The following is a 21,563-nucleotide window of genomic DNA, read 5'->3' on the forward strand; positions in this document are numbered from 1 at the left end:
TCATTGTCAGTAGATATTTTGTCTCCTGAGATGGAGATGGATCCAGAAATGGGAGAAAGGTGTCAGAAATAGTCCAAATTAATTCCAGGGTGGGATGGACCATGGTAGTGAGTGTGATAAAGAAATATGAGTTCCTCACAGGTGCAGGAGGCAGCACTAATGCAGTCATTGATATTCAAAACCTACCTTGGTACGACTTCACAATTCTTTGTCTGCTACAAAGATGGACTTCTTGACCAGCAGACCTCAATACCATAATATTTACTCCACCCTGATCCTCTACACAGCTACTTCCAAACATAGATGTCCACTTTAGTCCTTGAGGGGCCTGATTCTCTCACCGGTTAACCATTTTCCCCCTTTAAATACTTATGAAAGCTCTTCATGGTTATCAAACATTACAACAAGATCTTGATCAACTGGGCCAATAGGATGAGGAAAGGCGAATGGAGATTTCTCAAATAAATGTGAGGTATTGCATTACAGCAAGACAAACCAAGGCAGGACTTGCACAATAAATGATAGGGCCATGTGGAATGTTGGAGAATATGGAGACCTAAGGTCCTGATACATAGTTCCATGGAAGTGGTGACACGGGTAGACAAGGTGGTGAAGAAGGAGCTTGGCGTGCTCGTCTTCATCAGACAGGGTGCTGAATACAGGATTACAGCTGTACAAGACGTTGGCAAGGCCACATTTGGAGTACTGTGTACAGTTTTGGTCACCCTGCTACAGGAAGAATCTCACTAAACAGGAAAGGGTGCATAAAAGATTTACAATGATGTTGCTACACGTCCGGAGAGTTTGAATCATAAGGAGAAGCTAGATCAGCTGCATCTCTTTTACCTAAGAACAGGAAGCTGAGCGCTTATCTTAAAATAAAATTATGAGGTATATAGATAGGGCGAAGTTAGATATTTTTCTAGAGTAGGGGAATCTAAAATAATATGACGTTTAAGCCGCAAGGGAAAGATTTAAAAGGGATTTGCCAGGCAACTGTATCGCACAAGGAAAAATTGCACTGTATCACACGAGCAAGCTGCCAGAGGAAGAGGGAGAGGCAAGTGGAACTCTAATATTTAAAAGAGACTTGGGCATGCTTTGGAAAGATTTAGAGGAATATGAACCAGGAAGTGGCAAATTGTACAAGCTCAGTTGAACATCTTGGTTGGCATTGCTGAGTGAGGTCAAAGGGCCTGTTTCCACGTTGTAAAGCATTATGACAACCCCTGCCTCTCTTGCTTTTCCTACATCCCTATCATTTCAGTACTTCACTCTTTTCTATGACCTCCCTACATGTCCTCACAACACCCCCTCATTCTCTGCTTGTATTACCTTTCCACAACCACTCTTCCACAACACTGCCTCGATCCATGCCCCAACCCATTTCTCTCAGCTCTATAATTCTATCTCCTCCCCCCCTGTCGTTCACTCCAAAGCCTGGTCCATCCTCGCTATATATTTTTCCACAACCCGTTCCCAAAACATGCTCCCTTTTCCTCCTTACAGGTGTTCACAGCCTTAGCTTTGGTGGGAATGTTGATCATGCCCCTGAATAACTTTCCTTGGGTCCTGAATGGAATATTACAGGCAAAGGTCTCCTTGGATCGGATCCAGCGCTTTCTGATGCTCTCAGACCAGGATTTGACAAAGTACTATACAGCAGGTAATTCAGTGAGTTGAATCTCATTTCCAAGTTGTCAATATATCAGATATTTACCGAAGAAGGTGAGAGTATTTAATTAAATTTCACATTGCTACTTTTACTTTTTGTAAAAAACGCTTTGCCACAAACAATTTTATTTTTTTTAACTGACGTAGTCATAGAGGGATACTGTGTGGAAACAGGCCCTTTGGCCCAACTTGCCCACACCGGCCAACAATGGCTCAGCTACCCTAGTCCCACTTGCCTGCGCTTGGTCCATATCCCTCCAAACTTGTCCTATCCATGTACCTGTCTAACTGTTTCTTAAATGATGACATAGTCCCAGCCTCAACTACCTCCAATGGCAGCTTGTTCCATACATCCACAACCCTCTGTGAAAAAGTTATCCCTCGGATTCCTATTAAATAATTTCCCCTTCACCTTGAACCTATGTCCTCTGGTCCTCGATTTCCCTACTCTGGGTTTTGTATACCTCTATAAGATCTCCCCTGTTCCTCCTACACTCCATCGAATAGAGACCCAGCCTACTCAACCTCTACCTAAAGCTCACACCCTCTAGTCCTGGCAACATCCTTTTCTGAACAAACTTGACAATATCTTTCACATAACATGGTGTCCAGAACTGAACACGATATTCTAAATGCTGTCTCACCAGCGTCTTATACAACTTCAACATGACCTCCCAATTTCTTTACTCAATACTGTCAGATGAAGGCCAAAGTGCCAAAAGCCTTTTTGACCACCTTATCCACCTGCGTCTCGACCTCAAGGAACCATGCACTTGTACTTAGACTTGGAGATCCCTCTGCTCTACGACACTACCCAGAGGCCTACCATTTACTGTGTAGGCCCTGCCCTTGTTCGACATCCCAAAAGGCAACACCTCACACTTCTCTGAATTAAATTCCATCAGCCATTCCTCCGCCCACCTGGCCAATCGATCCAGATCCTGCTGCAATCGTTCACAACCTTCTTCACTATCTGCAAAACCACTAACTTTTGTATCATCAGCAAACTTGCTAATCTTGCCCCTGTATGTTCTCATCCAAATCATTGACGTAGATGACAAACAGTAACGGGTCCAGCACCGAACCCTGAGGCACACCACTAGTCACAGGCCTCCAGTCTGAGAAGCAACCTTCCACCATCACCCTCTGCTTCCTTCCATGGAGCCAATTTGCTATCCATTCAGCTATCTCTCCTTGGATCCCATGAGATCTAACCTTCCAGAGCAGCCTACCATGCGGCACCTTATTGAACGCCTTACTAAAGTCCATGTACACAACATCTACAGCTCTGCCCTCATCAACCTTTTTGCTCACGTCTTCAAAAAAAACCAATTAGATTTGTGAGACACGACCTCCTACGTACAAAACCATGTTGACTGTCCCTAATCAGCCCTTGCCCATCCAAATGCCAGTATATCCTATCCCTCAGAATACTCTTCAGTAACTTAACAACTACAGATGTTAAGCTCACCAGCTTATAGTTCCCAGCATTTTCCCTGCAGCCCTTCTTGAAAAGAAGGACAACATTTGCCACCCTCCAATCCTCTGGCACCTTTCCTGTAATTATGGACAAATCATAAATTTCAACCAAGGCTCCCGCAATTTCCTCTCTAGTTTCCCACAATTTGTCTAGCTTCAAACACGACAGCACCTTCAGTACTTCCTCGACGGTAACCCTGACTGCTCTCATGACACTTCCAGTGACTGCTCCAATTTCCTCCATCCTACTGTCTTTCTGCTCAGTAAATACAGATGAGAAATATTCATTGCCCATCTCCTATGGCTCCACACTGAGGTTCCTGAGAGGAACCTTTTATTCCTGAGAGGTCCCACTCTCTAGTTACCCTTTTCCCCTTTATGTATTGATAAAATCTTTTGGGATTGTCTTTTCTGCTACCCGCCAGAGCTATCTCCTGGCCCCTTTTTGTCCTTCTGATCTCCATTTTTAGTTTGCTCCTTTTCCCAAAACTCCTCCAGGGATGCACTTGATCCCAGCTGCCTAAACCTGTCCCATGCATCCTTCTTGTTTTTGACTAATGTCCCAATTTCCCTCGTCAGCCAAGCTTCCCTACGTTTGCCTGCTGTGCCATTCACTCTAACGGGTACGTACACATCCTAAGCTCTCTTCAGTACACTTTTAAAAACATTTCACTTGGCCGATGTTCCTTTCCCCTAAAATAACCTGCTCCAGCCAACTTGAGCTAGACCTTCTCTCATACCCTCAAAGTTGGCCTTTCCCCAGTTGAGCATTTTAACACGTGAACCCTCTCTGTCCCGATCCATAACTATCTTAAACCTAATCGACTGTGGTCACTTGTCCCAAAAGGCGCCTCCACACATACTTCATTAACTTGCCCTTCCCAATTTCCCAATACTAGATCCAGTGTTGCCCTCTCACGTGTGGGGGCCTCCACATACTGTTTAAGAAAACTCTCCTGAACACATTTGAGGAATTGTACCCCATCTAAATCCTTCACTCTATGCTTTTCCCAGTCAATATTGGGAAAGTTGAAATCCCCTACTACAACAACCTTATTTGACCTGCTACTGTCTGCAATCTCCCGGCACATTTGTTCTTCTAATTCCCGTTGATTATTTGGGGGTCCATCCCTTTCTTGCTCCTCAACTCCACCCATATAGCCTCACTAGACAAACCGTCCGTAATGTCACCTCTGAACACAGCCGTGATATCCTCCTTAACCAACAATGCAACTCCCCCTCTTTTTTTTCTCACCCCTGTCTCTCCTGAAGCTCCTGTACCCAGGAACATTGAGCTGCCATTCCTGCCCCTCCCTTATCCAGGTTTCAGTCATGGCTACAACGTCCCCAGTCGCTCGTACCTATCCATGCCCTAAGCTCATCTGCCTTACCCATCAAGCCCCTTGCATTAAAATACGTGCAGTTTAAATTGTCCCTCCTTCCTCGCTCTCTGCCTTTCACCTACCTATTCTGTCCACTAACCTTTCCCACACCACCCTCCATACCAACTTCTAACATCTCACCTGCCTCTGTCCTATATGAGATCCCACCCGCTGCCAATCTAGTTTAAACCCTCCTATTTAATAATTAAACGGATCCTACACCAGTTTAAATACTTCTTCTTGTTTTCTGCTATTTTTTTCCAAGATAGCTTTCTAAATTAACTTTTCTCTGCACATCATTATATTATGTTCCATATAAGTGTCATGAAACATGGGAACCTTGTGCCTTATACAGACCCATCCGAGGATTCTAACTCAGCAGTTGAGCTGCATGATGCTACCTTCTCTTGGAGACCATGCGAAACGTCTGATGAGGAGGCTGAGCATGATGGCAGTATGGTGCTCTTGAATCTGAATCTAATACTGAGAAAGGTAAACATAAAAAGATAATCGTTATTTTATGTTCATGTATGGAATGTATTGTCTTCAGCTTATTGATGTTATAACTTTTTACAAAGTTCACTCATAATCATGTTTATTAAGGGGTTTGTCACTTTTAAAGTAACGATAGAATGGGGCTGACCATCAAGGGACAGTCAGTTTCTGAATTTAATTGACGACTGTTTACACATCATGTGACGTTAGTGGGAGTGAATTTTTTGGCAAAGGAAAATATGGGCTAACACAAATTGAAAATCAGAAATCTGCAGATGCTAGAAATTAAGTAAAACCAGTAAATGCTATAAATATTCAGCAGATCAGACAGCAGTTGTGGAAAGATAAACCATGTTATTGGTTCAGGCCGAAGACCCTCAAGGACCTGCCCCACTTAGGCGATTTTTTTTGGCGACAGCCGAAAAATAGGCTGTCACCACATGGTTGTGGGGTGACGCCTGTATTGTCGTGAGTTGTCGCCTCAAGTATCGTGATTTTTTTCTTGTCACCGCTGGATTTTGAAATGTTCAAAACCTTATGGTGACAGTGAGCTTGACTTTGCCTGTCTTCTCCTGTCATAGGTGCTGTTGTAGGTTGTTGACAGGTGACGTTGGTTGTCGCCGGGTGCTGACTTCGGTGAATTCCATTGGCGACTACCTACGTCAACCGGCGATGGGTACCGGCGACTGAATTGTCTTTGGTTGTCTTCAGTTGTCGCCGACAGGGTCGTAGCTTGTTGTATCTTGTCGCGGTGGACGTAAGTTGACCGGTTGTCGTCTGTGTGGTCGAAGGTTGTCGTAGGTTGTCGTAGGTGTGGTCGTAGCTGGACATCCAAATGTCGTGAGGCATTGTGTCACCGGTTGACGTAGCTTGACGTCGACTAGGTGGTAGCTTGTCGTAGACATTGTCGTAGGGTGGGGGCCAGAGAAGCCGGTTTTTCAGCGTCCCGCTACGACTGTGACTGTCGCCGGCAGTCAACTAAAAATTGCCTAAGTGGGACAGGCCCTTCAGTCAGGTTTCCAATTTGAAACATTAACTCTATTTCTCCTTCCACAGATGCATTCTGAGTATTTACAACATTTTCTATTTTTATTGCAGACTTGCAGTATCCTTCTTTCACAATTTAAATGATACAGAAACAGAAAGTAAGCTTACACTTGTGAGGTTTGCTATGTAGAGTGGAACTTTAAATAATAATTCCATTTAATGATTCAGTTCTTATATATTGCAATATAGAGTGAATTGTCATGTCAGAGAGTATGGGAAATGCATAAAGAGTGGTTATTTATAATATGTATTTGTGCTCAAGGACCAATATATCAAATTAAACCTCAAAAAGCCACTCAAACTGTTAGTCCCTGCTAAAGTAATTATCATGTTGTTCTTTGGCATTCTGTGTGAGTGGGTAGCTTCTTTTCTGTGTGAACCACCGGCCCAAACTCTTTGAGAGTGGTCTGGTTATGCGGTGCGATTGCTTGCATTGTATGAATCATTTGGTTCCAGAAATTCAGGGCAATACACTTGCACTGTATTCTGTGGGTTCTGAGGTGATTGATGAGACGATTGTGTGGGAGCTGGAGACACTTTCACAGAGGGAGCAGACAGTGCTTGTGGGAATGAGCAGATGGGAGGCACTGTGCCTCTTACGCCGGCATCACGGGTCCTCTCTATACCACTGTTGCATAGTATAGTTGCAGAGATTTTCAGTATCATCTCAAATACTCCTCCTCCACTTTGAGCAGTTGATTGATTGAATACTTTATTGGCACGTGACAATTCACAATTAAATTCTTTGCTTGCATACCCAAGGTGCAAATAGTCCCCCATAAAGGTAGCTTACAAAGTTGCAAATTCCCCCACCCGCATCAGTTCCCCTTTTGTTCTCTCCCCCCACCATGGCGGTCCCCCCATGCCGGGTCCTCCTTTGCTCCTTCCCTCGGCTACGGCGCCCTCCGTCCTCATCCGTCGGTCGGCGCCATCATCGACTTCTCCACTAACGCTGCAGAATCCTTTCTATGCCACCGACCCAGGCTCCTTCCGCAGCCCCGGCACCGATAGCCGTGGGCTTCAACGACCTGCGAGGCTCCACCTCTGACCCGCGAGGTTCCGGCCCACGAGGCTCCACTGCCAGCCCACGAGGCTCAATCTCTGACGCGTGGGGTTCCAGCCCATGAGGCCCGGCCAGGAGTCCCCCGTCTCGGCTTCTCAGCAGTTGTGGACCATAGAATGCCTGAATCAGTGGGGATGTTACTTTTTTTTTAGAAATATATAAATATAGTATAATAGGAGGAGCAGGTAGTACAGCCCTTCAAGCCTGTCTTCCATTCATTGTGATTGTGATTGAGCTTCTATCTCAATACCATAACCCTTAATTTTTTTTTAATGTCTAGAAATCAATTGATTTCCTTTTTTCACAAGTTTTACCCCACCCCCTCCTGAATGAAGATAATTATCCACATTCACCCCAAAATGTCTTATCTGGTATCCTAGGCTTGTCCCAAGGAAACATCCTTCCTGCAACCAGCTTGTCATGTACAGTAATGGGCCTGTCCCACTTAGGCGATTTGTCAGGCGACTGTCAAGTTGCCAGCAGTCGCCTGAAAAACCGGCGACTGTCAGAGAGGAATATATACACACACACACACGCACGCACACACACGCACAGATACACACACACACACACACACACACACACACACACACACACACACAAGCAGGGGGAGCGCTGTCTGGGTGAAATTCACACGGTGCAAAGCCAAGGTGATACAGACACAGGAAGGTGAAGATGAACAGGAAGGTTGGCACTGTAATTAAGATGGCTAAATCACAGTGTACGGTAAGTTCTTTAAAAGAGGGGTGGAAGAGGGGGCAGAAGGGGGAGAAGGAGTGGAGACAACTTTTAAGAATCTGTGATGCTCAGCAGACATTTAAAATTACCGGTCAGTTATCCGTGGTTTTGAAAACTACTGCTAATGTAGTTTTCCCAATGAGCCAATGAAATTCACCGGTCAGCACCGGCTACAGCCTACGATAACCTTCGACCTCCTTGCAACCCACTAGGACCTCCTGGAGATCCACCTACGGCATAAGAATTCTCGTTATTCTCCATGGCAGCTTCATTCTGGTCGCTGCTTATTTTTCAACATGTTGGAAAATTTCTCGGCGACCATAATGAGGCCTCGACTAGTTCCCAGAATGCGGGATCTCCTCACGACCATGAATGCGAGTACCCATCAACAGGTGGCGAACATGTGGCAACCATGTGGCGACTGCATAGTCTCCTGCAGTCGCCTAAAAAGTCACCTAAGTGGGACAGGCCCATAAGAATTTTGTATATTTCAATAAGATCCAATTCTTCTAAAATTGAATAAATTCAGGTCTCGTCGATCTAATCTTACTTACTAATCTGTCCACATGTAATAGTCCTATCATCTCTAAATTATTACAGCGAAAGTGCACGTAAATATAAAGATGCAAGTTTAGAGATACAGCGTGGAAACAGGCCCATCGGCCCACAGAGTCCACACCGATCAGCGATCCCCGCATATTAACACCATCCGACACACTAGGGACAATTTTACACTCACACCAAGCCAATGAACCTACATACCTGTACGTTTTTGGAGTGTGGGAGGAAACCCGAAGATCTCTAAGAAAACCCACGCGGTCACGGGGAGAACTTACAAACTCCGTATAGTCAGGATCGAATCCAGGTTTCCGACGCTGCAAGCTCTGTAAGGCAGCAACTCTACCGCTGCGCCACTGTGGCCGCCTTTTCAAGCCTTTGTTTGTTCTGTCCGTTGGGAGAGGAGAGATTAGAGAATAACCAGGATGTGAATGATACACAAAATTGCTGGGGAAACTCAGCGGGTGCAGCAGCATCTATGGAGCGAAGGAAATAGGCCAACGTTTCGGGCCGAAACCCTTCTTCAGACCCTGAGTTTCCCCAGCAATTTTGTGTACGCTCCATAGATGCTGCTGCACCCGCTGAGTTTCCCCAGCAATTTTGATATTCCAGCATCTGCAGTTCCTTTTTGAACAGGGTGTGAATGATTCTTGATTATGATGCTGCCTGACCTGCTGAGTTACTCCAGCACATTGTGTCTTTTTTTAAATTACCAATGCTTGCGTGAAGGAGAAATTTTAGCGTAAAAAATGATGCAGTTCAGGCCAAGAATAAAGACCTTTCAAACTTCACTTTCAACCTATACATTATAAATCTATGGACAGTGTGACAGAGATTGGTGAAATTGTACTTTCCCCTTGAATTTCTAAACTCTCTATCGCCACCTGGTGCCATCACATGAGTGTGTCATCACCTAACCTTGAATTAAACGAATGAGCTCCAATCATGCCACTCAGAAATTTGAATCACCAATTCTCTGCAACGGCATCATATCAGTTTAAAAATTACTATCATATAATTGAGGCTACAATAATGGCTGGTAATGCAGTTGAGAAAAAAGTCTTCATCTCTTAGACACCAATTATCCCATCTAATCTACAGTCAGTTTTGACTCCAAAGTCAAAAGGCCCAACAGAGGATGTACCTCCTGCGGCAGCTGAGGAAACACAATCTGCCACAGGCAATGATGGTCCAATTCTATACTGCCATCGTAGAGTCTGTCCTCACATTCTCCATCATGGTCTGGTTTGGCTCAGCCACCAAGCACGACATCCGGAGGCTGCAGCGAATTGTTCGGCCAGCCAAGAAGGTTGTTGGCTGCAACCTTCCCCCCCATTGACGAACTGTACATTGCAAGTGCCAGGAAGCGAGTGGGTATAATCATCTCTGTCCCCTCTCACCCTGGCCACAAATTCTTCGAATCATTTCCCTCTGGGAGGTGCCTCCGGACTGTCAAAGCTGCCACAGCCAGACATAAAAACAGCTTTTTTCCCCACGAGCAGTCGCTCTACTCAATAACCAATAGTCTGTAGTCTCCTTTTGCTCTGGTGTTTTATTTCATTCACATGGTTAAACTATAATGTTTTATTCTTAATGTTTTATGTTTTATTCTTAATGGTTTACTGTATGTCATGTTGTTACTTGCGAGCGGAGCACCAAGGCAAATTCCTTGTATGTGTACGTACTTGGCCAATAAACTTATCCATTCATTTCAATGCAAGTAACTTCAATTACCATTCAACTTAGTTTTTCTGTGAGTATTAATGGGGCATAAAAACAATTACTAAATAATAATAATAATAAGCCTTTATTGTCATTGTGTTGAGAAATACAACAAAATTAGGAGAGCTACTGATCAGTGCAACCAAAACAAGTTAAAGCAAGATAAAAACACAACCAATACATTATTTAACTAGCAATGTTACAAAATTTTGAGATTTTAAAAATCAAGTCTGTAATTTATCCCATCAGATAAAGCATAAAAATAAGTTTAATTTGACACCTAATTCACTTTCATATCTCAAGTATTTAAAAAGTTATGGCCATTTTCATACTCGGAAATGAGCATCTTGTTCCCTATTGATTTTCTATGGACATAACAAAAAAGTTGTGATCGTGAACAGTCAAAAGCCCATAACTTTCTTAAAAATTAAGAGAACTGAATGAAATTTTCAGTTATCATAGATTGAAGCATTCTGATACAAATATAAAATAATCTTACTTGGATGACCTGAAATTAAAGCATATAATTAGTTAGTTACCTAATTGTAGCTAATTTCAGACTTCAATTACTAGATCTAAACATCTATCCATTTCTTAATAAATGATTAACATTTTAAAATATCCTAAATGTCCAAATAATATTCACAAATAATTCACAATAAAACATGATTTTTAAATCTCATTTACATTAATTTATAGGCCAAATGGAAGGAATTCAGTGTTCAATTGCTGTAAATAAATGCCCATTTAAATCAGCTTTCTAGTGGGTCCCTGTGGAACGCGCTGGTTTAGAACGTTCACATTGCGGTAGATTTGTGCCCCAAATGCCCAGAAAAATACTGCGCGATATAATGGGCCCAAATTGAGCTACTCGCAATATTAAACTTTGTATAAAGGGATCTTTAGAAGCCCTTTTTAATGTAAAAATATGCAGCATACCTTCTGCTATCTGCTTTATGAGACCCTGCGGTTGCTGGCGGTCGCGGGTTTAGAGATTGATTTTTAAACTACTATAACTATTATTCAAGGCCTTTAAACCTAATAATAGCTTTTGCGACGGGGTCTTCCAGCGATTTTTCGTTAATAATTAACTAGGCTGAACATCTTCGATTTGAACAGCCTAGAGAAAATCGCGTTTTAAACCCGCCCCCTCTAAACGGCGCCAAAATCGCGCACACGGGCAGCAGCAGATTTTCAAAGACGCTGCAGGTAGGCTTTGCAACATACCTAATTTAACTGCTTAAAATATTAGATAAATTATATTTGTCACACCTAAGTAGAACATTACACTGGGAGAATATTGCACTTTAAAATGTAATAAATACTTTAAAATAATTAAAAAAGAAGAAATATTAGCTGAGTGGTCTGTTTTATAGTGGAATGGATGACAGCATCTCTCATGTTGTGTGGATATTTGAGGAATTTAGAGTTCTGATGGCTCAGGGAAAGAAACTGTTCTTGGTTCTGTTTGTCAGGCTTTTGACGCACCTGAACCGCCTACCAGAGGGCAGGAGGTTGAACAGGAACTGGCCAGGATGGAAGGGGTCTTTGATTATTTTCCTGGCTCTGCTAGAGATGTCTTCCAGGAAAGGCAGAGGGCAGTCGATGATTTTCTGGGGCATTTTTGATCACTCTCTACAGGGCTCTCCTGTCTGCTGTTGAGCAGCCAGCATACCACACCGTGATACAATACGCCAGCACACTCTCGATGGTGGAGCAGTAGAAGGCCACCACACCGTGATACAATACGCCAGCACACTCTCGATGGTGGAGCAGTAGAAGGCCACCACACCATGATACAATATGCCAGCACACTCTCGATGGTGGAGCGGTAGATGGCCACCAGCAGCTTCTCCTCTGGACTGTTCTTCCTTAGCACTCTCAGGAAGTGCAATCGCTGCTGGGTCTTTTTTACCACCGCTGAAATGTTGCCAGACCAGGAGAGAAATTGAAGGTGGAAACCCTCTTGACAGTCCCGGTTTGTTGTAGAGCGGGGCAGGGTCTGCTCTGTGCCTTCTGTAGTCAATGACCATTTCCTTTGTTTTGCTGATGTTGAGTGCCAAGGTATTCGCAGAACACCACTGACAGCTTCAAGACCTCGTCTCTGTACGCTGCCTCGTCTCTTCCTGATATGAGTCCAACCACCGCGGTGTCATCTGCGAATGTAATAATGGAGTTTGTGGAGTGGATGGCAGTGCATTCATAAGTGTACAGAGCATAGACGAGTGGACTCAGCACACAGCCCTGTGGAGAACCAGTGCTGAGTGTGAGGATGGAGGAGCAGTGGGAGCCCATTTTGACTGTGGGCGGTTAATGAGAAAGTCTTTTATCCAGGCGCAGGTGAGAGGGGGGAAGTCTATGTCCGACAGCTTGTTGACTAGTATGTCAGGGATGATCGTATTAAAAGCTGAACTATAATCAATAAAAATAATGCTTACATGGCTCCCCGGGTGTTCCAGATGGCTCAGTGCAGTGTGGAGGGCAGTGGCGATGGCATCCTCCGTCGATCTGTTTGCTCTATAAGCAAATTGATGAGGGTCAAGGTTTGGAGGGAGGCTGGCATTAATGTGCTGTGAAATTAGTCTTTCAAAGCATTTCATGACTACTAATGTTAATGCAATTGGTCTGTAGTCATTTAGACTGTTTATGACTGGCTTCTTAGGGACAGGAATGATGGTTGCTGACTTCAGACAAGGTGGTATGGTGGCTTGTGTCATGGAAAGATTGAAGATCTTGGTAAAGATCCCTGATAGCTGGTCTGCACAAGCTTTGAGTACTTTGCCGAGAACACCATCAGGTCCAGCGGCTTTCCTTGGGTTCACCGACTTAAGCGCGCGCCTCACTTGGTGTTCCTGGGGAGTGAGCGAAAGAGAGCTAGAGGTCGGTGGGAGCAGCATGACTGAATGGGGCCTCTTTGCCTCAAAGCGAGCAAAGAAATGGTTTAGTCCCTCTGCCAGCGAGGTGTTAGCACTGTCACCAAAGGTTGACAAAAAAGATTCAGTCTGAAGAAGGATCTCTTCCCGAAACTCTCCATAGATGCTGCCTCACCCGCTGAGTTTCTCCAGCATTTTTTGTCAACCTTCGATTGTTCCAGCATCTGCAGTTCTTTCTTAAAAATTATGAAAGGTTGTTGACTTTAATCTCGAAACAATGTTTTCCATGTTCTGCTACATTTTGGTTGGTTCAAAGTCGCAGGGAAAGATAATTTATAGATTTTTACATTGGTTTCCAAAGAAAGAAGTATAGTGAATAGTGCATTCTGTAGCACTTCAACATTGAAATCAAATAAATATACATGTTGTGCAGGTACATGCCTATGTAAAGAGAACTATTTTAAGTACTACTTTTTTTTTTTTTGCAGTGTATATTTTTTTTATTAGTAGGTTTTGCTAAACTATATCATTTTAACTCTGTAATTGTATTATTCATGAATAATAATATAATAAGGTTCTTGCATGATGCATTGAAAGCTAACACACATGGCCAGCAGGTAATAGGGAAACCCAATGTAATGTTAGCTGTTAGTTCAAGGGAGTTTAGAGTACAGCATGGAAACAGGTCCTTTGGACCACTGAGTCCGTGCCGGCCATCGATCACCTGAACCAGAAGACGTCCATTTAATTTGAAAATGGGGAGGAATTTCTTCTCTGAGGTTACAATTTTTTGAGCCCCTTGTCACAGAGAGCCCTGATGAATATTTAGGGTGGAGATAAATATATAATGGCAAAGGAAATGATGGATGATAGGCAAGGAATGTTGGATCAGCTATGATCCTGTTGAAAGGTGGAACAGCGTTGAGTGGCAGAATGAGCTATTTCTGTTCCTGTTTCTAATGATCTGACCACTTAAATGTGTACTGTACTTCTCTTTGGTGATTATTCAAATGTTTGGAATATTGATATCTGGGATGAATAGATTGTTCTATGAGAAGAAGCAAGCAGAAAGTGCTTTTAATTCATGGGAGTTCAAAATAATGAAACATGATATCTTTGAAATATATAAAATTCTCCAAAGGTTTTCCAGGGTGTGTGCCTAGAAACTGTTCGCCCGACAGGAGAAATTGCAGTCAATGTCCTGTGCAGAGTTGGCCATCACAGATTGAAAATAGGAGATATTTCTCCCTGTAGATGGCTGTGTCTTCACAATTCTCTATTTGAAAGTTTCAGATGCTTGATTGTTAAATGTATTTAAGACTGCATATTTGTTTTCAGTAAGTAATGCAAATGTTTTGAAGTGTTTGTATAAGTGGACTTAATGTAGCAATGTTACAAAATTTTGAGATTTAAAAAATCAAGTCTGCAATTTATCCCATCAGATAAAGCATAAAAAGAAGTTTAATTTGACACCTAATTCACTTTCATATCTTCAGTATTAAAAAAGTTGTGGCCATTTTCATACTCAGAAATTAGCATCTTGTTCCCTATTGCTTTTCCATTGACTTATCACAAAAGCTGTGATCAAGGACAGTCAAATGGCCATAACTTTATTAAAAATTAAGAGAACTGATAGACATTTTCAGTTATTATAGATTGAAGCATTCTGAAACAAATATTAAACAATTTTACTTGGATGACCTGAAGTTAAAGCATATAATTAGTTAGTTACCCAATTGTAGCTAATTCCAAAATTCAATTACTAGATCTAAACATCTGTCCATTTCTTAAGAAAAGATTTATATTTTTAAATAGCCTAAATGTCCAAATAACATTCACACAAGAATTCACAATATAACATGATTTTAAAATCTCATTGTCATAAATTTATAGGCCAAATGGAAGGAATTTAGTGTTTAATTGCTGTAAATTAATGGCCATTTAAATCATCTTGCGAGTGGGATTTTGTGGAACGCGCTGGTTTGGAACGTTGCGGTTGCAATGAATTTGAACCCCATGTCGGCATGAAAAATACTGCCGGTTCGGATGGGCTCCAAGTCACCTTCTCGCAACTTAAAATTTTGATTAAAGGCATCTTAAGAAGTACTTTTTTAATGTAAAAATAAACAGCCTACCTTGCCTTGTCCCCTACGTGAGATCCGTCCCGTTGTCGGCGTTCACGGCGTTAGAAGATGATTTTCAATTTACTCTAACAATTAAATTATCCAGCGCTAATTTTAATAAACTTAATAAAACGGCAGTCGAAGCGATTTTCTTTAGCAACTAAACAGCCTAACAGAGATCGATTTGAATAGGCTGCAGAAAAATCGCATTTTAAAGCCGCCCCCCTCTCTAAGGCGCCAAAGTCGCGCACACGGGCAGCGGCAGAACTGCAGCGCTGCTGAAGGTAACTTTTGTAACATACCTACTTAATAATAATTCTGTCAAGATTTTATTGTTCAATGGACTATATTCTCAAATAGATACATTCATCACACCTACGGATTCTGTCTCCATTTATCTACAGGGGCAGTTGACAGGAATTGTTGGAAAGGTTGGCTCTGGCAAGAGCTCACTATTAGCAGCCATAATGGGAGAACTCAACAGGTAATTTAACAAAGGATTAGAAATAGCAACATTGTGATCAACTATTTAATCTTTTTTTTTACTGTTCATTTCAAGAATGTTTTTCCTTAACTTCATTTGTCCCCACCTTTCTTTCCAATCAACCCATTATTGTAGCTTCTGAATCGGCAACAAACTGCAAGAGTTACTCAGCCTTATGTCAGTATGTTAAGTTTTCTTTCCTCAATGTCTTGCATTTGTTCTTTATCCATCTGTCTGGCCTTTCATCTTTGTAGATTAGAATTTTCATTTGAAAGTTATTGATACTGTATGTTTTCCACTCTTCTCCGTAGAGAAGAGTGGTGTGCCTGGTTTCAGGATTTTTATTTCAGTTCCAGTCCTTGGACATAATGTTGTGGAGAAATGCTGAGTGCACTACAGTGCCTATTGTAGAAAGAAGATTATTAAACACTGCCAACAATACTTGTATACCATTTCTCCAATGTAGTTTAGAATGGTGTAAATTGAGTGTTAACAAGTCAATGTTCTGACTGTTATTAATGCATGACTTGTGGTGCCTCGGATGTGAGTTATTGAAAGAGGTTCACCATTTTGTTTTAGTGTTGCAGGCAATTCAGTGATCTGGCCAGATTGTGGAGGAATACAGTGGCTTGCAAAAGTATTCATACCCCTTGAACTTTTCCACATTTTGTCACGTTACAACCACAAACTTAAATGTATTTTATTGGGATTTTATGTGATAGACCAACACAAAGTGGTGCATAATTGTGAAGTGGAAGGAAAATGATACATGGTTTTCAAATTTTTTTACAAATAAAAAACTGAAAAGTGTGGCATGCAAAAGTATTCAGCCCCCCTGAGTCAATACTTTGTAGAACCACCTTTCACTGCAATTACAGCTGCAAGTCTTTTGGGGTATGTCTCTACCAGCTTTGCACATCTAGAGACTGACATTTTTGCCCATTCTTCTTTGCAAAATATCTCAAGCTCAGTCAGATTGGATGGAGAGCGTCTGTGAACAGCGATTTTCAAGTCTTGCCAGAGATTCTCAATTGGATTTAGGTCTGGACTTTGACTGGGCCATTCTAACACATGAATATGCTTTGATCTAAACCATTCCATTGTAGCTCTGGCTGTATGTTTAGGGTCGTTGTCCTGCTGGAAGGTGAACCTCCACCCCAGTCTCAAGTCTTTTGCAGGTTTTCTTCCAAGATTGCCCTGTATTTGGCTCCATCCATCTTCCCATCAACTCTGACCAGCTTCCCTGTCCCTGCTGAAGAAAAACATCCCCACAGCATGATGCTGCCACCACCATGTTTCACAGTGGGGATGGTGTGTTCAGGGTGATGTGCAGTGTTAGTTTTCCGCTACACATAGCGCTTTGCATTTAGGCCAAAAACATCAATTTTGGTCTCATCTGACCAGAGCACCTTCCTCCACATGTTTGCTGTGTCCCCCACATGGCTTGTGGCAAACTGCAAACGGGACTTCTTATGGCTTTTTTTCAACAATGGCTTTCTTCTTGCCACTCTTCCATAAAGGCCCGATTTGTGGAGTGCACGACTTATAGTTGTTCTGTGGACAGATTCTCCCACCTGAGCTATGGATCTCTGCAGCTCCTCCAGAGTTACCATGGCTGCTTCTCTGATCAATGCTCTCCTTGCCCGGCCTGTCAGTTTAGGTGGACGGCCATGTCTTGGTAGGTTTGCAATTGTGCCATACTCTTTCCATTTTCGGATGATGGATTGAATAGTGCTCTGTGAGATGTTCAAAGCTTGGGATATTGTTTTATAACCTAACCCTGCTTTTAACTTCGCCACAACTTTATCCCTGACCTGTCTGGTGTGTTCCTTGGGCTTCATGATGCTGTTTGTTCACTAATGTTCTCTAACAAACCTCTGAGGCCTTCACAGAACAGCTGTATTTATACTGAGATTAGATTACACACAAGTGGACTCTATTTACTAATTAGGTGACTTCTGAAGGCAATTGGTTGCACTGGATTTTATTTAGGGGTATCAGAGTAAAGGGGGCTGAATACATTTGCACGCCACACTTTTCAGTTTTTTATTTGTAAAAAAAATTGAAAACCATGTATCATTTTCCTTCCACTACACAATTATGCGCCACTTTGTGTTGGTCTATCACATAAAATCCCAATAAAATACATTTACGTTTGTGGTTGTAACGTGACAAAATGTGGAAAAGTTCAAGGGGTATGAATACTTTTGCAAGCCACTGTATGTCAGCTCTGCTGATTCGTTTATAGAAGGTGGGCTGTTTCACATGCTGGGAATACTGTCACTGAAGAGTTTGAGTCATTATCTGTGATTAGGTGTTTCCACATTAGGTGTATAAGTGAATATCAGGATTTCATCCCATCCCCCCTAGTTCAGGCTCTTCCGACCTACATCTATAACCATACCTCGCATGCCCGACAACTTTCATTAACTTTAAATTTCCTGGCCCTCTGACAGGAGCACAATTAGGCCATTCAGCAAATCAAGTCTACTACACCATTTAATTAAGGCTAATTGGCCATTCAATTGTGGATTGGGTACCTTACAACCCAACAGTATGAACATTGAAGTTGCCAACTTTAGGTAACTTCTACAAAACACCCCCTCTCCCCTCCCCTGGCTGACCTTGTACCCACTATCTTTCCCCTTCCCTCCCTTTCCACCGACATTCCTAAACAATTTGCACCTCGTCAATCCAATAGACAATAGGTGCAGGACTAGGCCATTCAGCCCTTCAAGCTAGCACCGCCATTCACTGTGATCATGACTGATCATCCACATTCAGTACCCCGTTCCCGCCTTCTCACCATATCCCCTGACTCCGCTATCTTTAAGAGCTCCATCTAACTCTTTTTTGAAAGCATCCAGAGAATTGGCCTCCACTGCCTTCTGAGGTAGAGAATTCCACAGACTCACAACTCTCTGTGAGAAAAAGTGTTTCCTCATCCCCGTTCTAAATGGCTTACCCCTTATTCTTAAGCTGTGGCTCCTGGCTCTGGACTCCCCCAACATCGGGAACATGTTTCCTGGCTCTAGCCTGTCCAATCCCTTTATAATCTTATATGTTTCAATAAGATCCATCCTTATAAATTCCAGAGTATACAAGTCCAGCCGCTCCATTCTATCAACATATGACAGTCCCGCCATCCCGGGAATTAACCTTGTAAACCTACGCTGCACTCCCTCAATAGCTAGAATGTCCTTCCTCAAATTAGGGGACCAAAATTACACACAATACTCCAGGTGTGGTCTCACTAGGGCCCTGTACAACTGCAGAAGGACCTATTTGCTCCTATACTCAACTCCTCTTGTAATGAAGGCCAACATGCCATTCGCTTTCTTCACTGCCTGCTGTACCTGCATGCTTACTTTTAGTGACTGATGAACAATGATCCCCAGATCTCTTTGTACTTCCCCTTTTCCCAACTTGACATCATTCAGATAACAATCTGCCATCCTATGTTTGCTACCAAAGTGGATAACCTCACATTATTCACTGCCATGCATTCACCCATTCACCCAAAGTGTCCAAGTCACCCTGAATCCTCATAGCATCCTCCTCACGGTTCACACTGCCACCCAGCTTTGTGTCATCTGCAAATTTGCTAATGTTACTTTGAATCCCTTCATCTAAATCATTGATGTATATTATAAATAGCTGTGGTCCCAGCACCGAGCCTTGCGGTACCCTACTAGACACTGCCTGCCATTCTGAAAGGGACCCGTTAATCCCTACTCTTTGTTTCCTGTCTGCCAACCAATTTTCTATCCATGTCAGTACCGTACCCCCAATACCATGTGCTCTAATTTTGCCCACTAATCTCCTATTTTGCCCACTTATCAAATGCTTTCTGAAAGCTCAGGTGCACAACATCCACTGAGTCTCCATTGTCCATTTTCCTAGTTACATCCCCAAAAAATTCCAGAAGATTAGTCCAGCATGATTTCCCCTTCGTTAATCCATGCCGACTCGGACCGATCCTGTTACTGCTATCCAAATGTGGCGCTATTTCATCTTTTATAATTGAATCCAGCATCTTCCCCACCACCGATGTCAGGCTAACTGGTTTATAATTCCCTGTTTTCTCTCTCCCGCCTTTCTTAAAAAGTGGGATAACATTAGCTACCCTCCAATCCACAGGAACTGATCCTGAACCTGTAGAACATTGGAAAATGATCACCAAATGATCACCACTATTTCTATAGCCACTTCCTTAAGTACCCTGAGATGCTGACCATCAGGCCCTGGGGATTTATCAACCTTCAGTCCCATCAGTCTACCCAACACCATTTCCTGCCTAATGTGAACTTCCTTCAATTCCTTCATCACCCCAGATCCTCTGGCCACTAGTACATCAGGGAGATTGTTTGTGTCCTCCTTAGTGAAGACGGATACAAAGTACCTGTTCAACTCATCTGCCATTTCCTTGTTCTCCATAATAAATTCCCCTGTTTCAGTCTTCAATGGTCCTTTTGTCTTAACTAATTTTTTTTCTCTTCACATACCTAAAGAAGCTTTTACTATCCTCCTTTATACTCTTGGCTAGCTTACCTTCTTAGCTCATCTTTTCTGGCCGTATTGCCTTTTTAGTTATCTTCTGTTGCTATTAAAAAGTTTCCCAATCCTCTGGCTTCCTGCTCATCTTTGCTATGTTATACTTTTATTTTTATATTGTCCTCGACTTCCCTTGTCTGCCACGGTTGCCCCTTACTCCCCTTGGAATCTTTCTTCCTTTTTGGAATGAACTGATCCTGCACCTTCTGTATTATTCCGAGAAATACCTGCCATTATTGTTCCACTGCCATCTCTGCTAGGGTATCTTTCCAGTCAACTTTGGCCAGCTCCTCCCTCATGGCTCCATAGTCCCCTTTGTTCAACTGTAATATTGACACTTCCGATGTTTCCTTCTCCCTCTCAAATTGTAGATTAAAACCTATCATATTATGGTCACTGCCACTTAATGGCTCCTTTACCTTGTTCCCTTATCAAATCCGGTTCACTAAATCCAGAATTGCCTTCTCCCTGGTAGGCTTCAGTACCAGCTGCTCTAAGAATACATCACGGAGGCACTCCACAAACTCCCTTTCTTGGAGTCCAGCACCAACCTGATTTTGCCAGTCTACCTGCATGTTGAAATATCCCCTAACAATCATAACATTACCTTTGCAACATGCCAATTTTAACTCTTGATTCAACTTGCACCCTATACCCAGGCTACTGTTTGGGCGCCTGTAGATAACTCCCATTAGGGTATTTTTACCCTTACAGTTCCTCGGTTCTATCCATACTGATTCTACATCTCCTGATTCAATGTCACCCCTCGCAAGGGACTGAATTTCTTCCTCACCAACAGAGCTACCCCACCTCCTCTGCCCACCTGTCTGTCTTTTCGATAGGACGTATACCCTTGAATATTCAGTTCCCAACCCTGGTCCTCTTGCATCCATGTCTCTCTAATTCCCACAACATCATATTTGCCATTTTCTAACTGAGCCTCAAGCTCATCCACTTTATTTCTTATACTTCGTGTATTCACATATAATACTTTTAATCCATTACTCCCCTTATTTCACTTGGCCATACTCTCCTGTCCCTTCCCGAGTTTTCTGCCCAGTTAATTCTGGTGTCTTTCTTAACTTTTCTTATGCTATCTTTCCCTCCAACTCCATCCTTATATGTCCAGTTTATCTCCTCTCCCCACTATTTAGTTTAAACCCACCCGTGTAGCAGTGGCAAACCTGCCTACCATCAGTCTGAAGAAGGGTTTCGGCCCGAAACGTCGCCTATTTCCTTCGCTCCATAGATGCTGCTGCACCCGCTGAGTTCCTCCAGCAATTTTGTGTACCTGCCTACCAGAATGCTGGTCCCCCACCTGTTAAGGTGCAGCCTGTCCTTTTTGTACAATTCACCCTTCTCCCAAAACAG

The 21,563-nt window shown here is 42.8% G+C and overlaps 1 protein-coding gene and 1 long non-coding RNA gene across 2 annotated transcripts in view; one reads left to right on the top strand and one right to left on the bottom strand.

The window, feature by feature from the left end:
- Positions 1-21,563, top strand: part of abcc10 (ATP binding cassette subfamily C member 10) — a 127,017-nt gene that overhangs the window by 27,010 nt on the left and 78,444 nt on the right. The window contains exons 5-7 of the mRNA XM_033020518.1: positions 1,510-1,666; positions 4,891-5,027; positions 15,559-15,638. Of these exons, the coding sequence (XP_032876409.1) occupies positions 1,510-1,666; positions 4,891-5,027; positions 15,559-15,638 (374 nt within the window). The remainder of the gene's footprint in view (positions 1-1,509; positions 1,667-4,890; positions 5,028-15,558; positions 15,639-21,563) is intronic.
- Positions 4,567-21,386, bottom strand: LOC116972929. Its single transcript, XR_004411955.1, has 3 exons — positions 21,340-21,386; positions 7,455-7,465; positions 4,567-4,706 (listed from the first exon to the last, which is right to left on the bottom strand). It is a non-coding gene; the product is annotated as an uncharacterized LOC116972929 (long non-coding RNA).

The sequence above is a fragment of the Amblyraja radiata genome, chromosome 5, assembly GCF_010909765.2.
Source record: "Amblyraja radiata isolate CabotCenter1 chromosome 5, sAmbRad1.1.pri, whole genome shotgun sequence".
NCBI classification, from domain to species: domain Eukaryota; kingdom Metazoa; phylum Chordata; class Chondrichthyes; order Rajiformes; family Rajidae; genus Amblyraja; species Amblyraja radiata.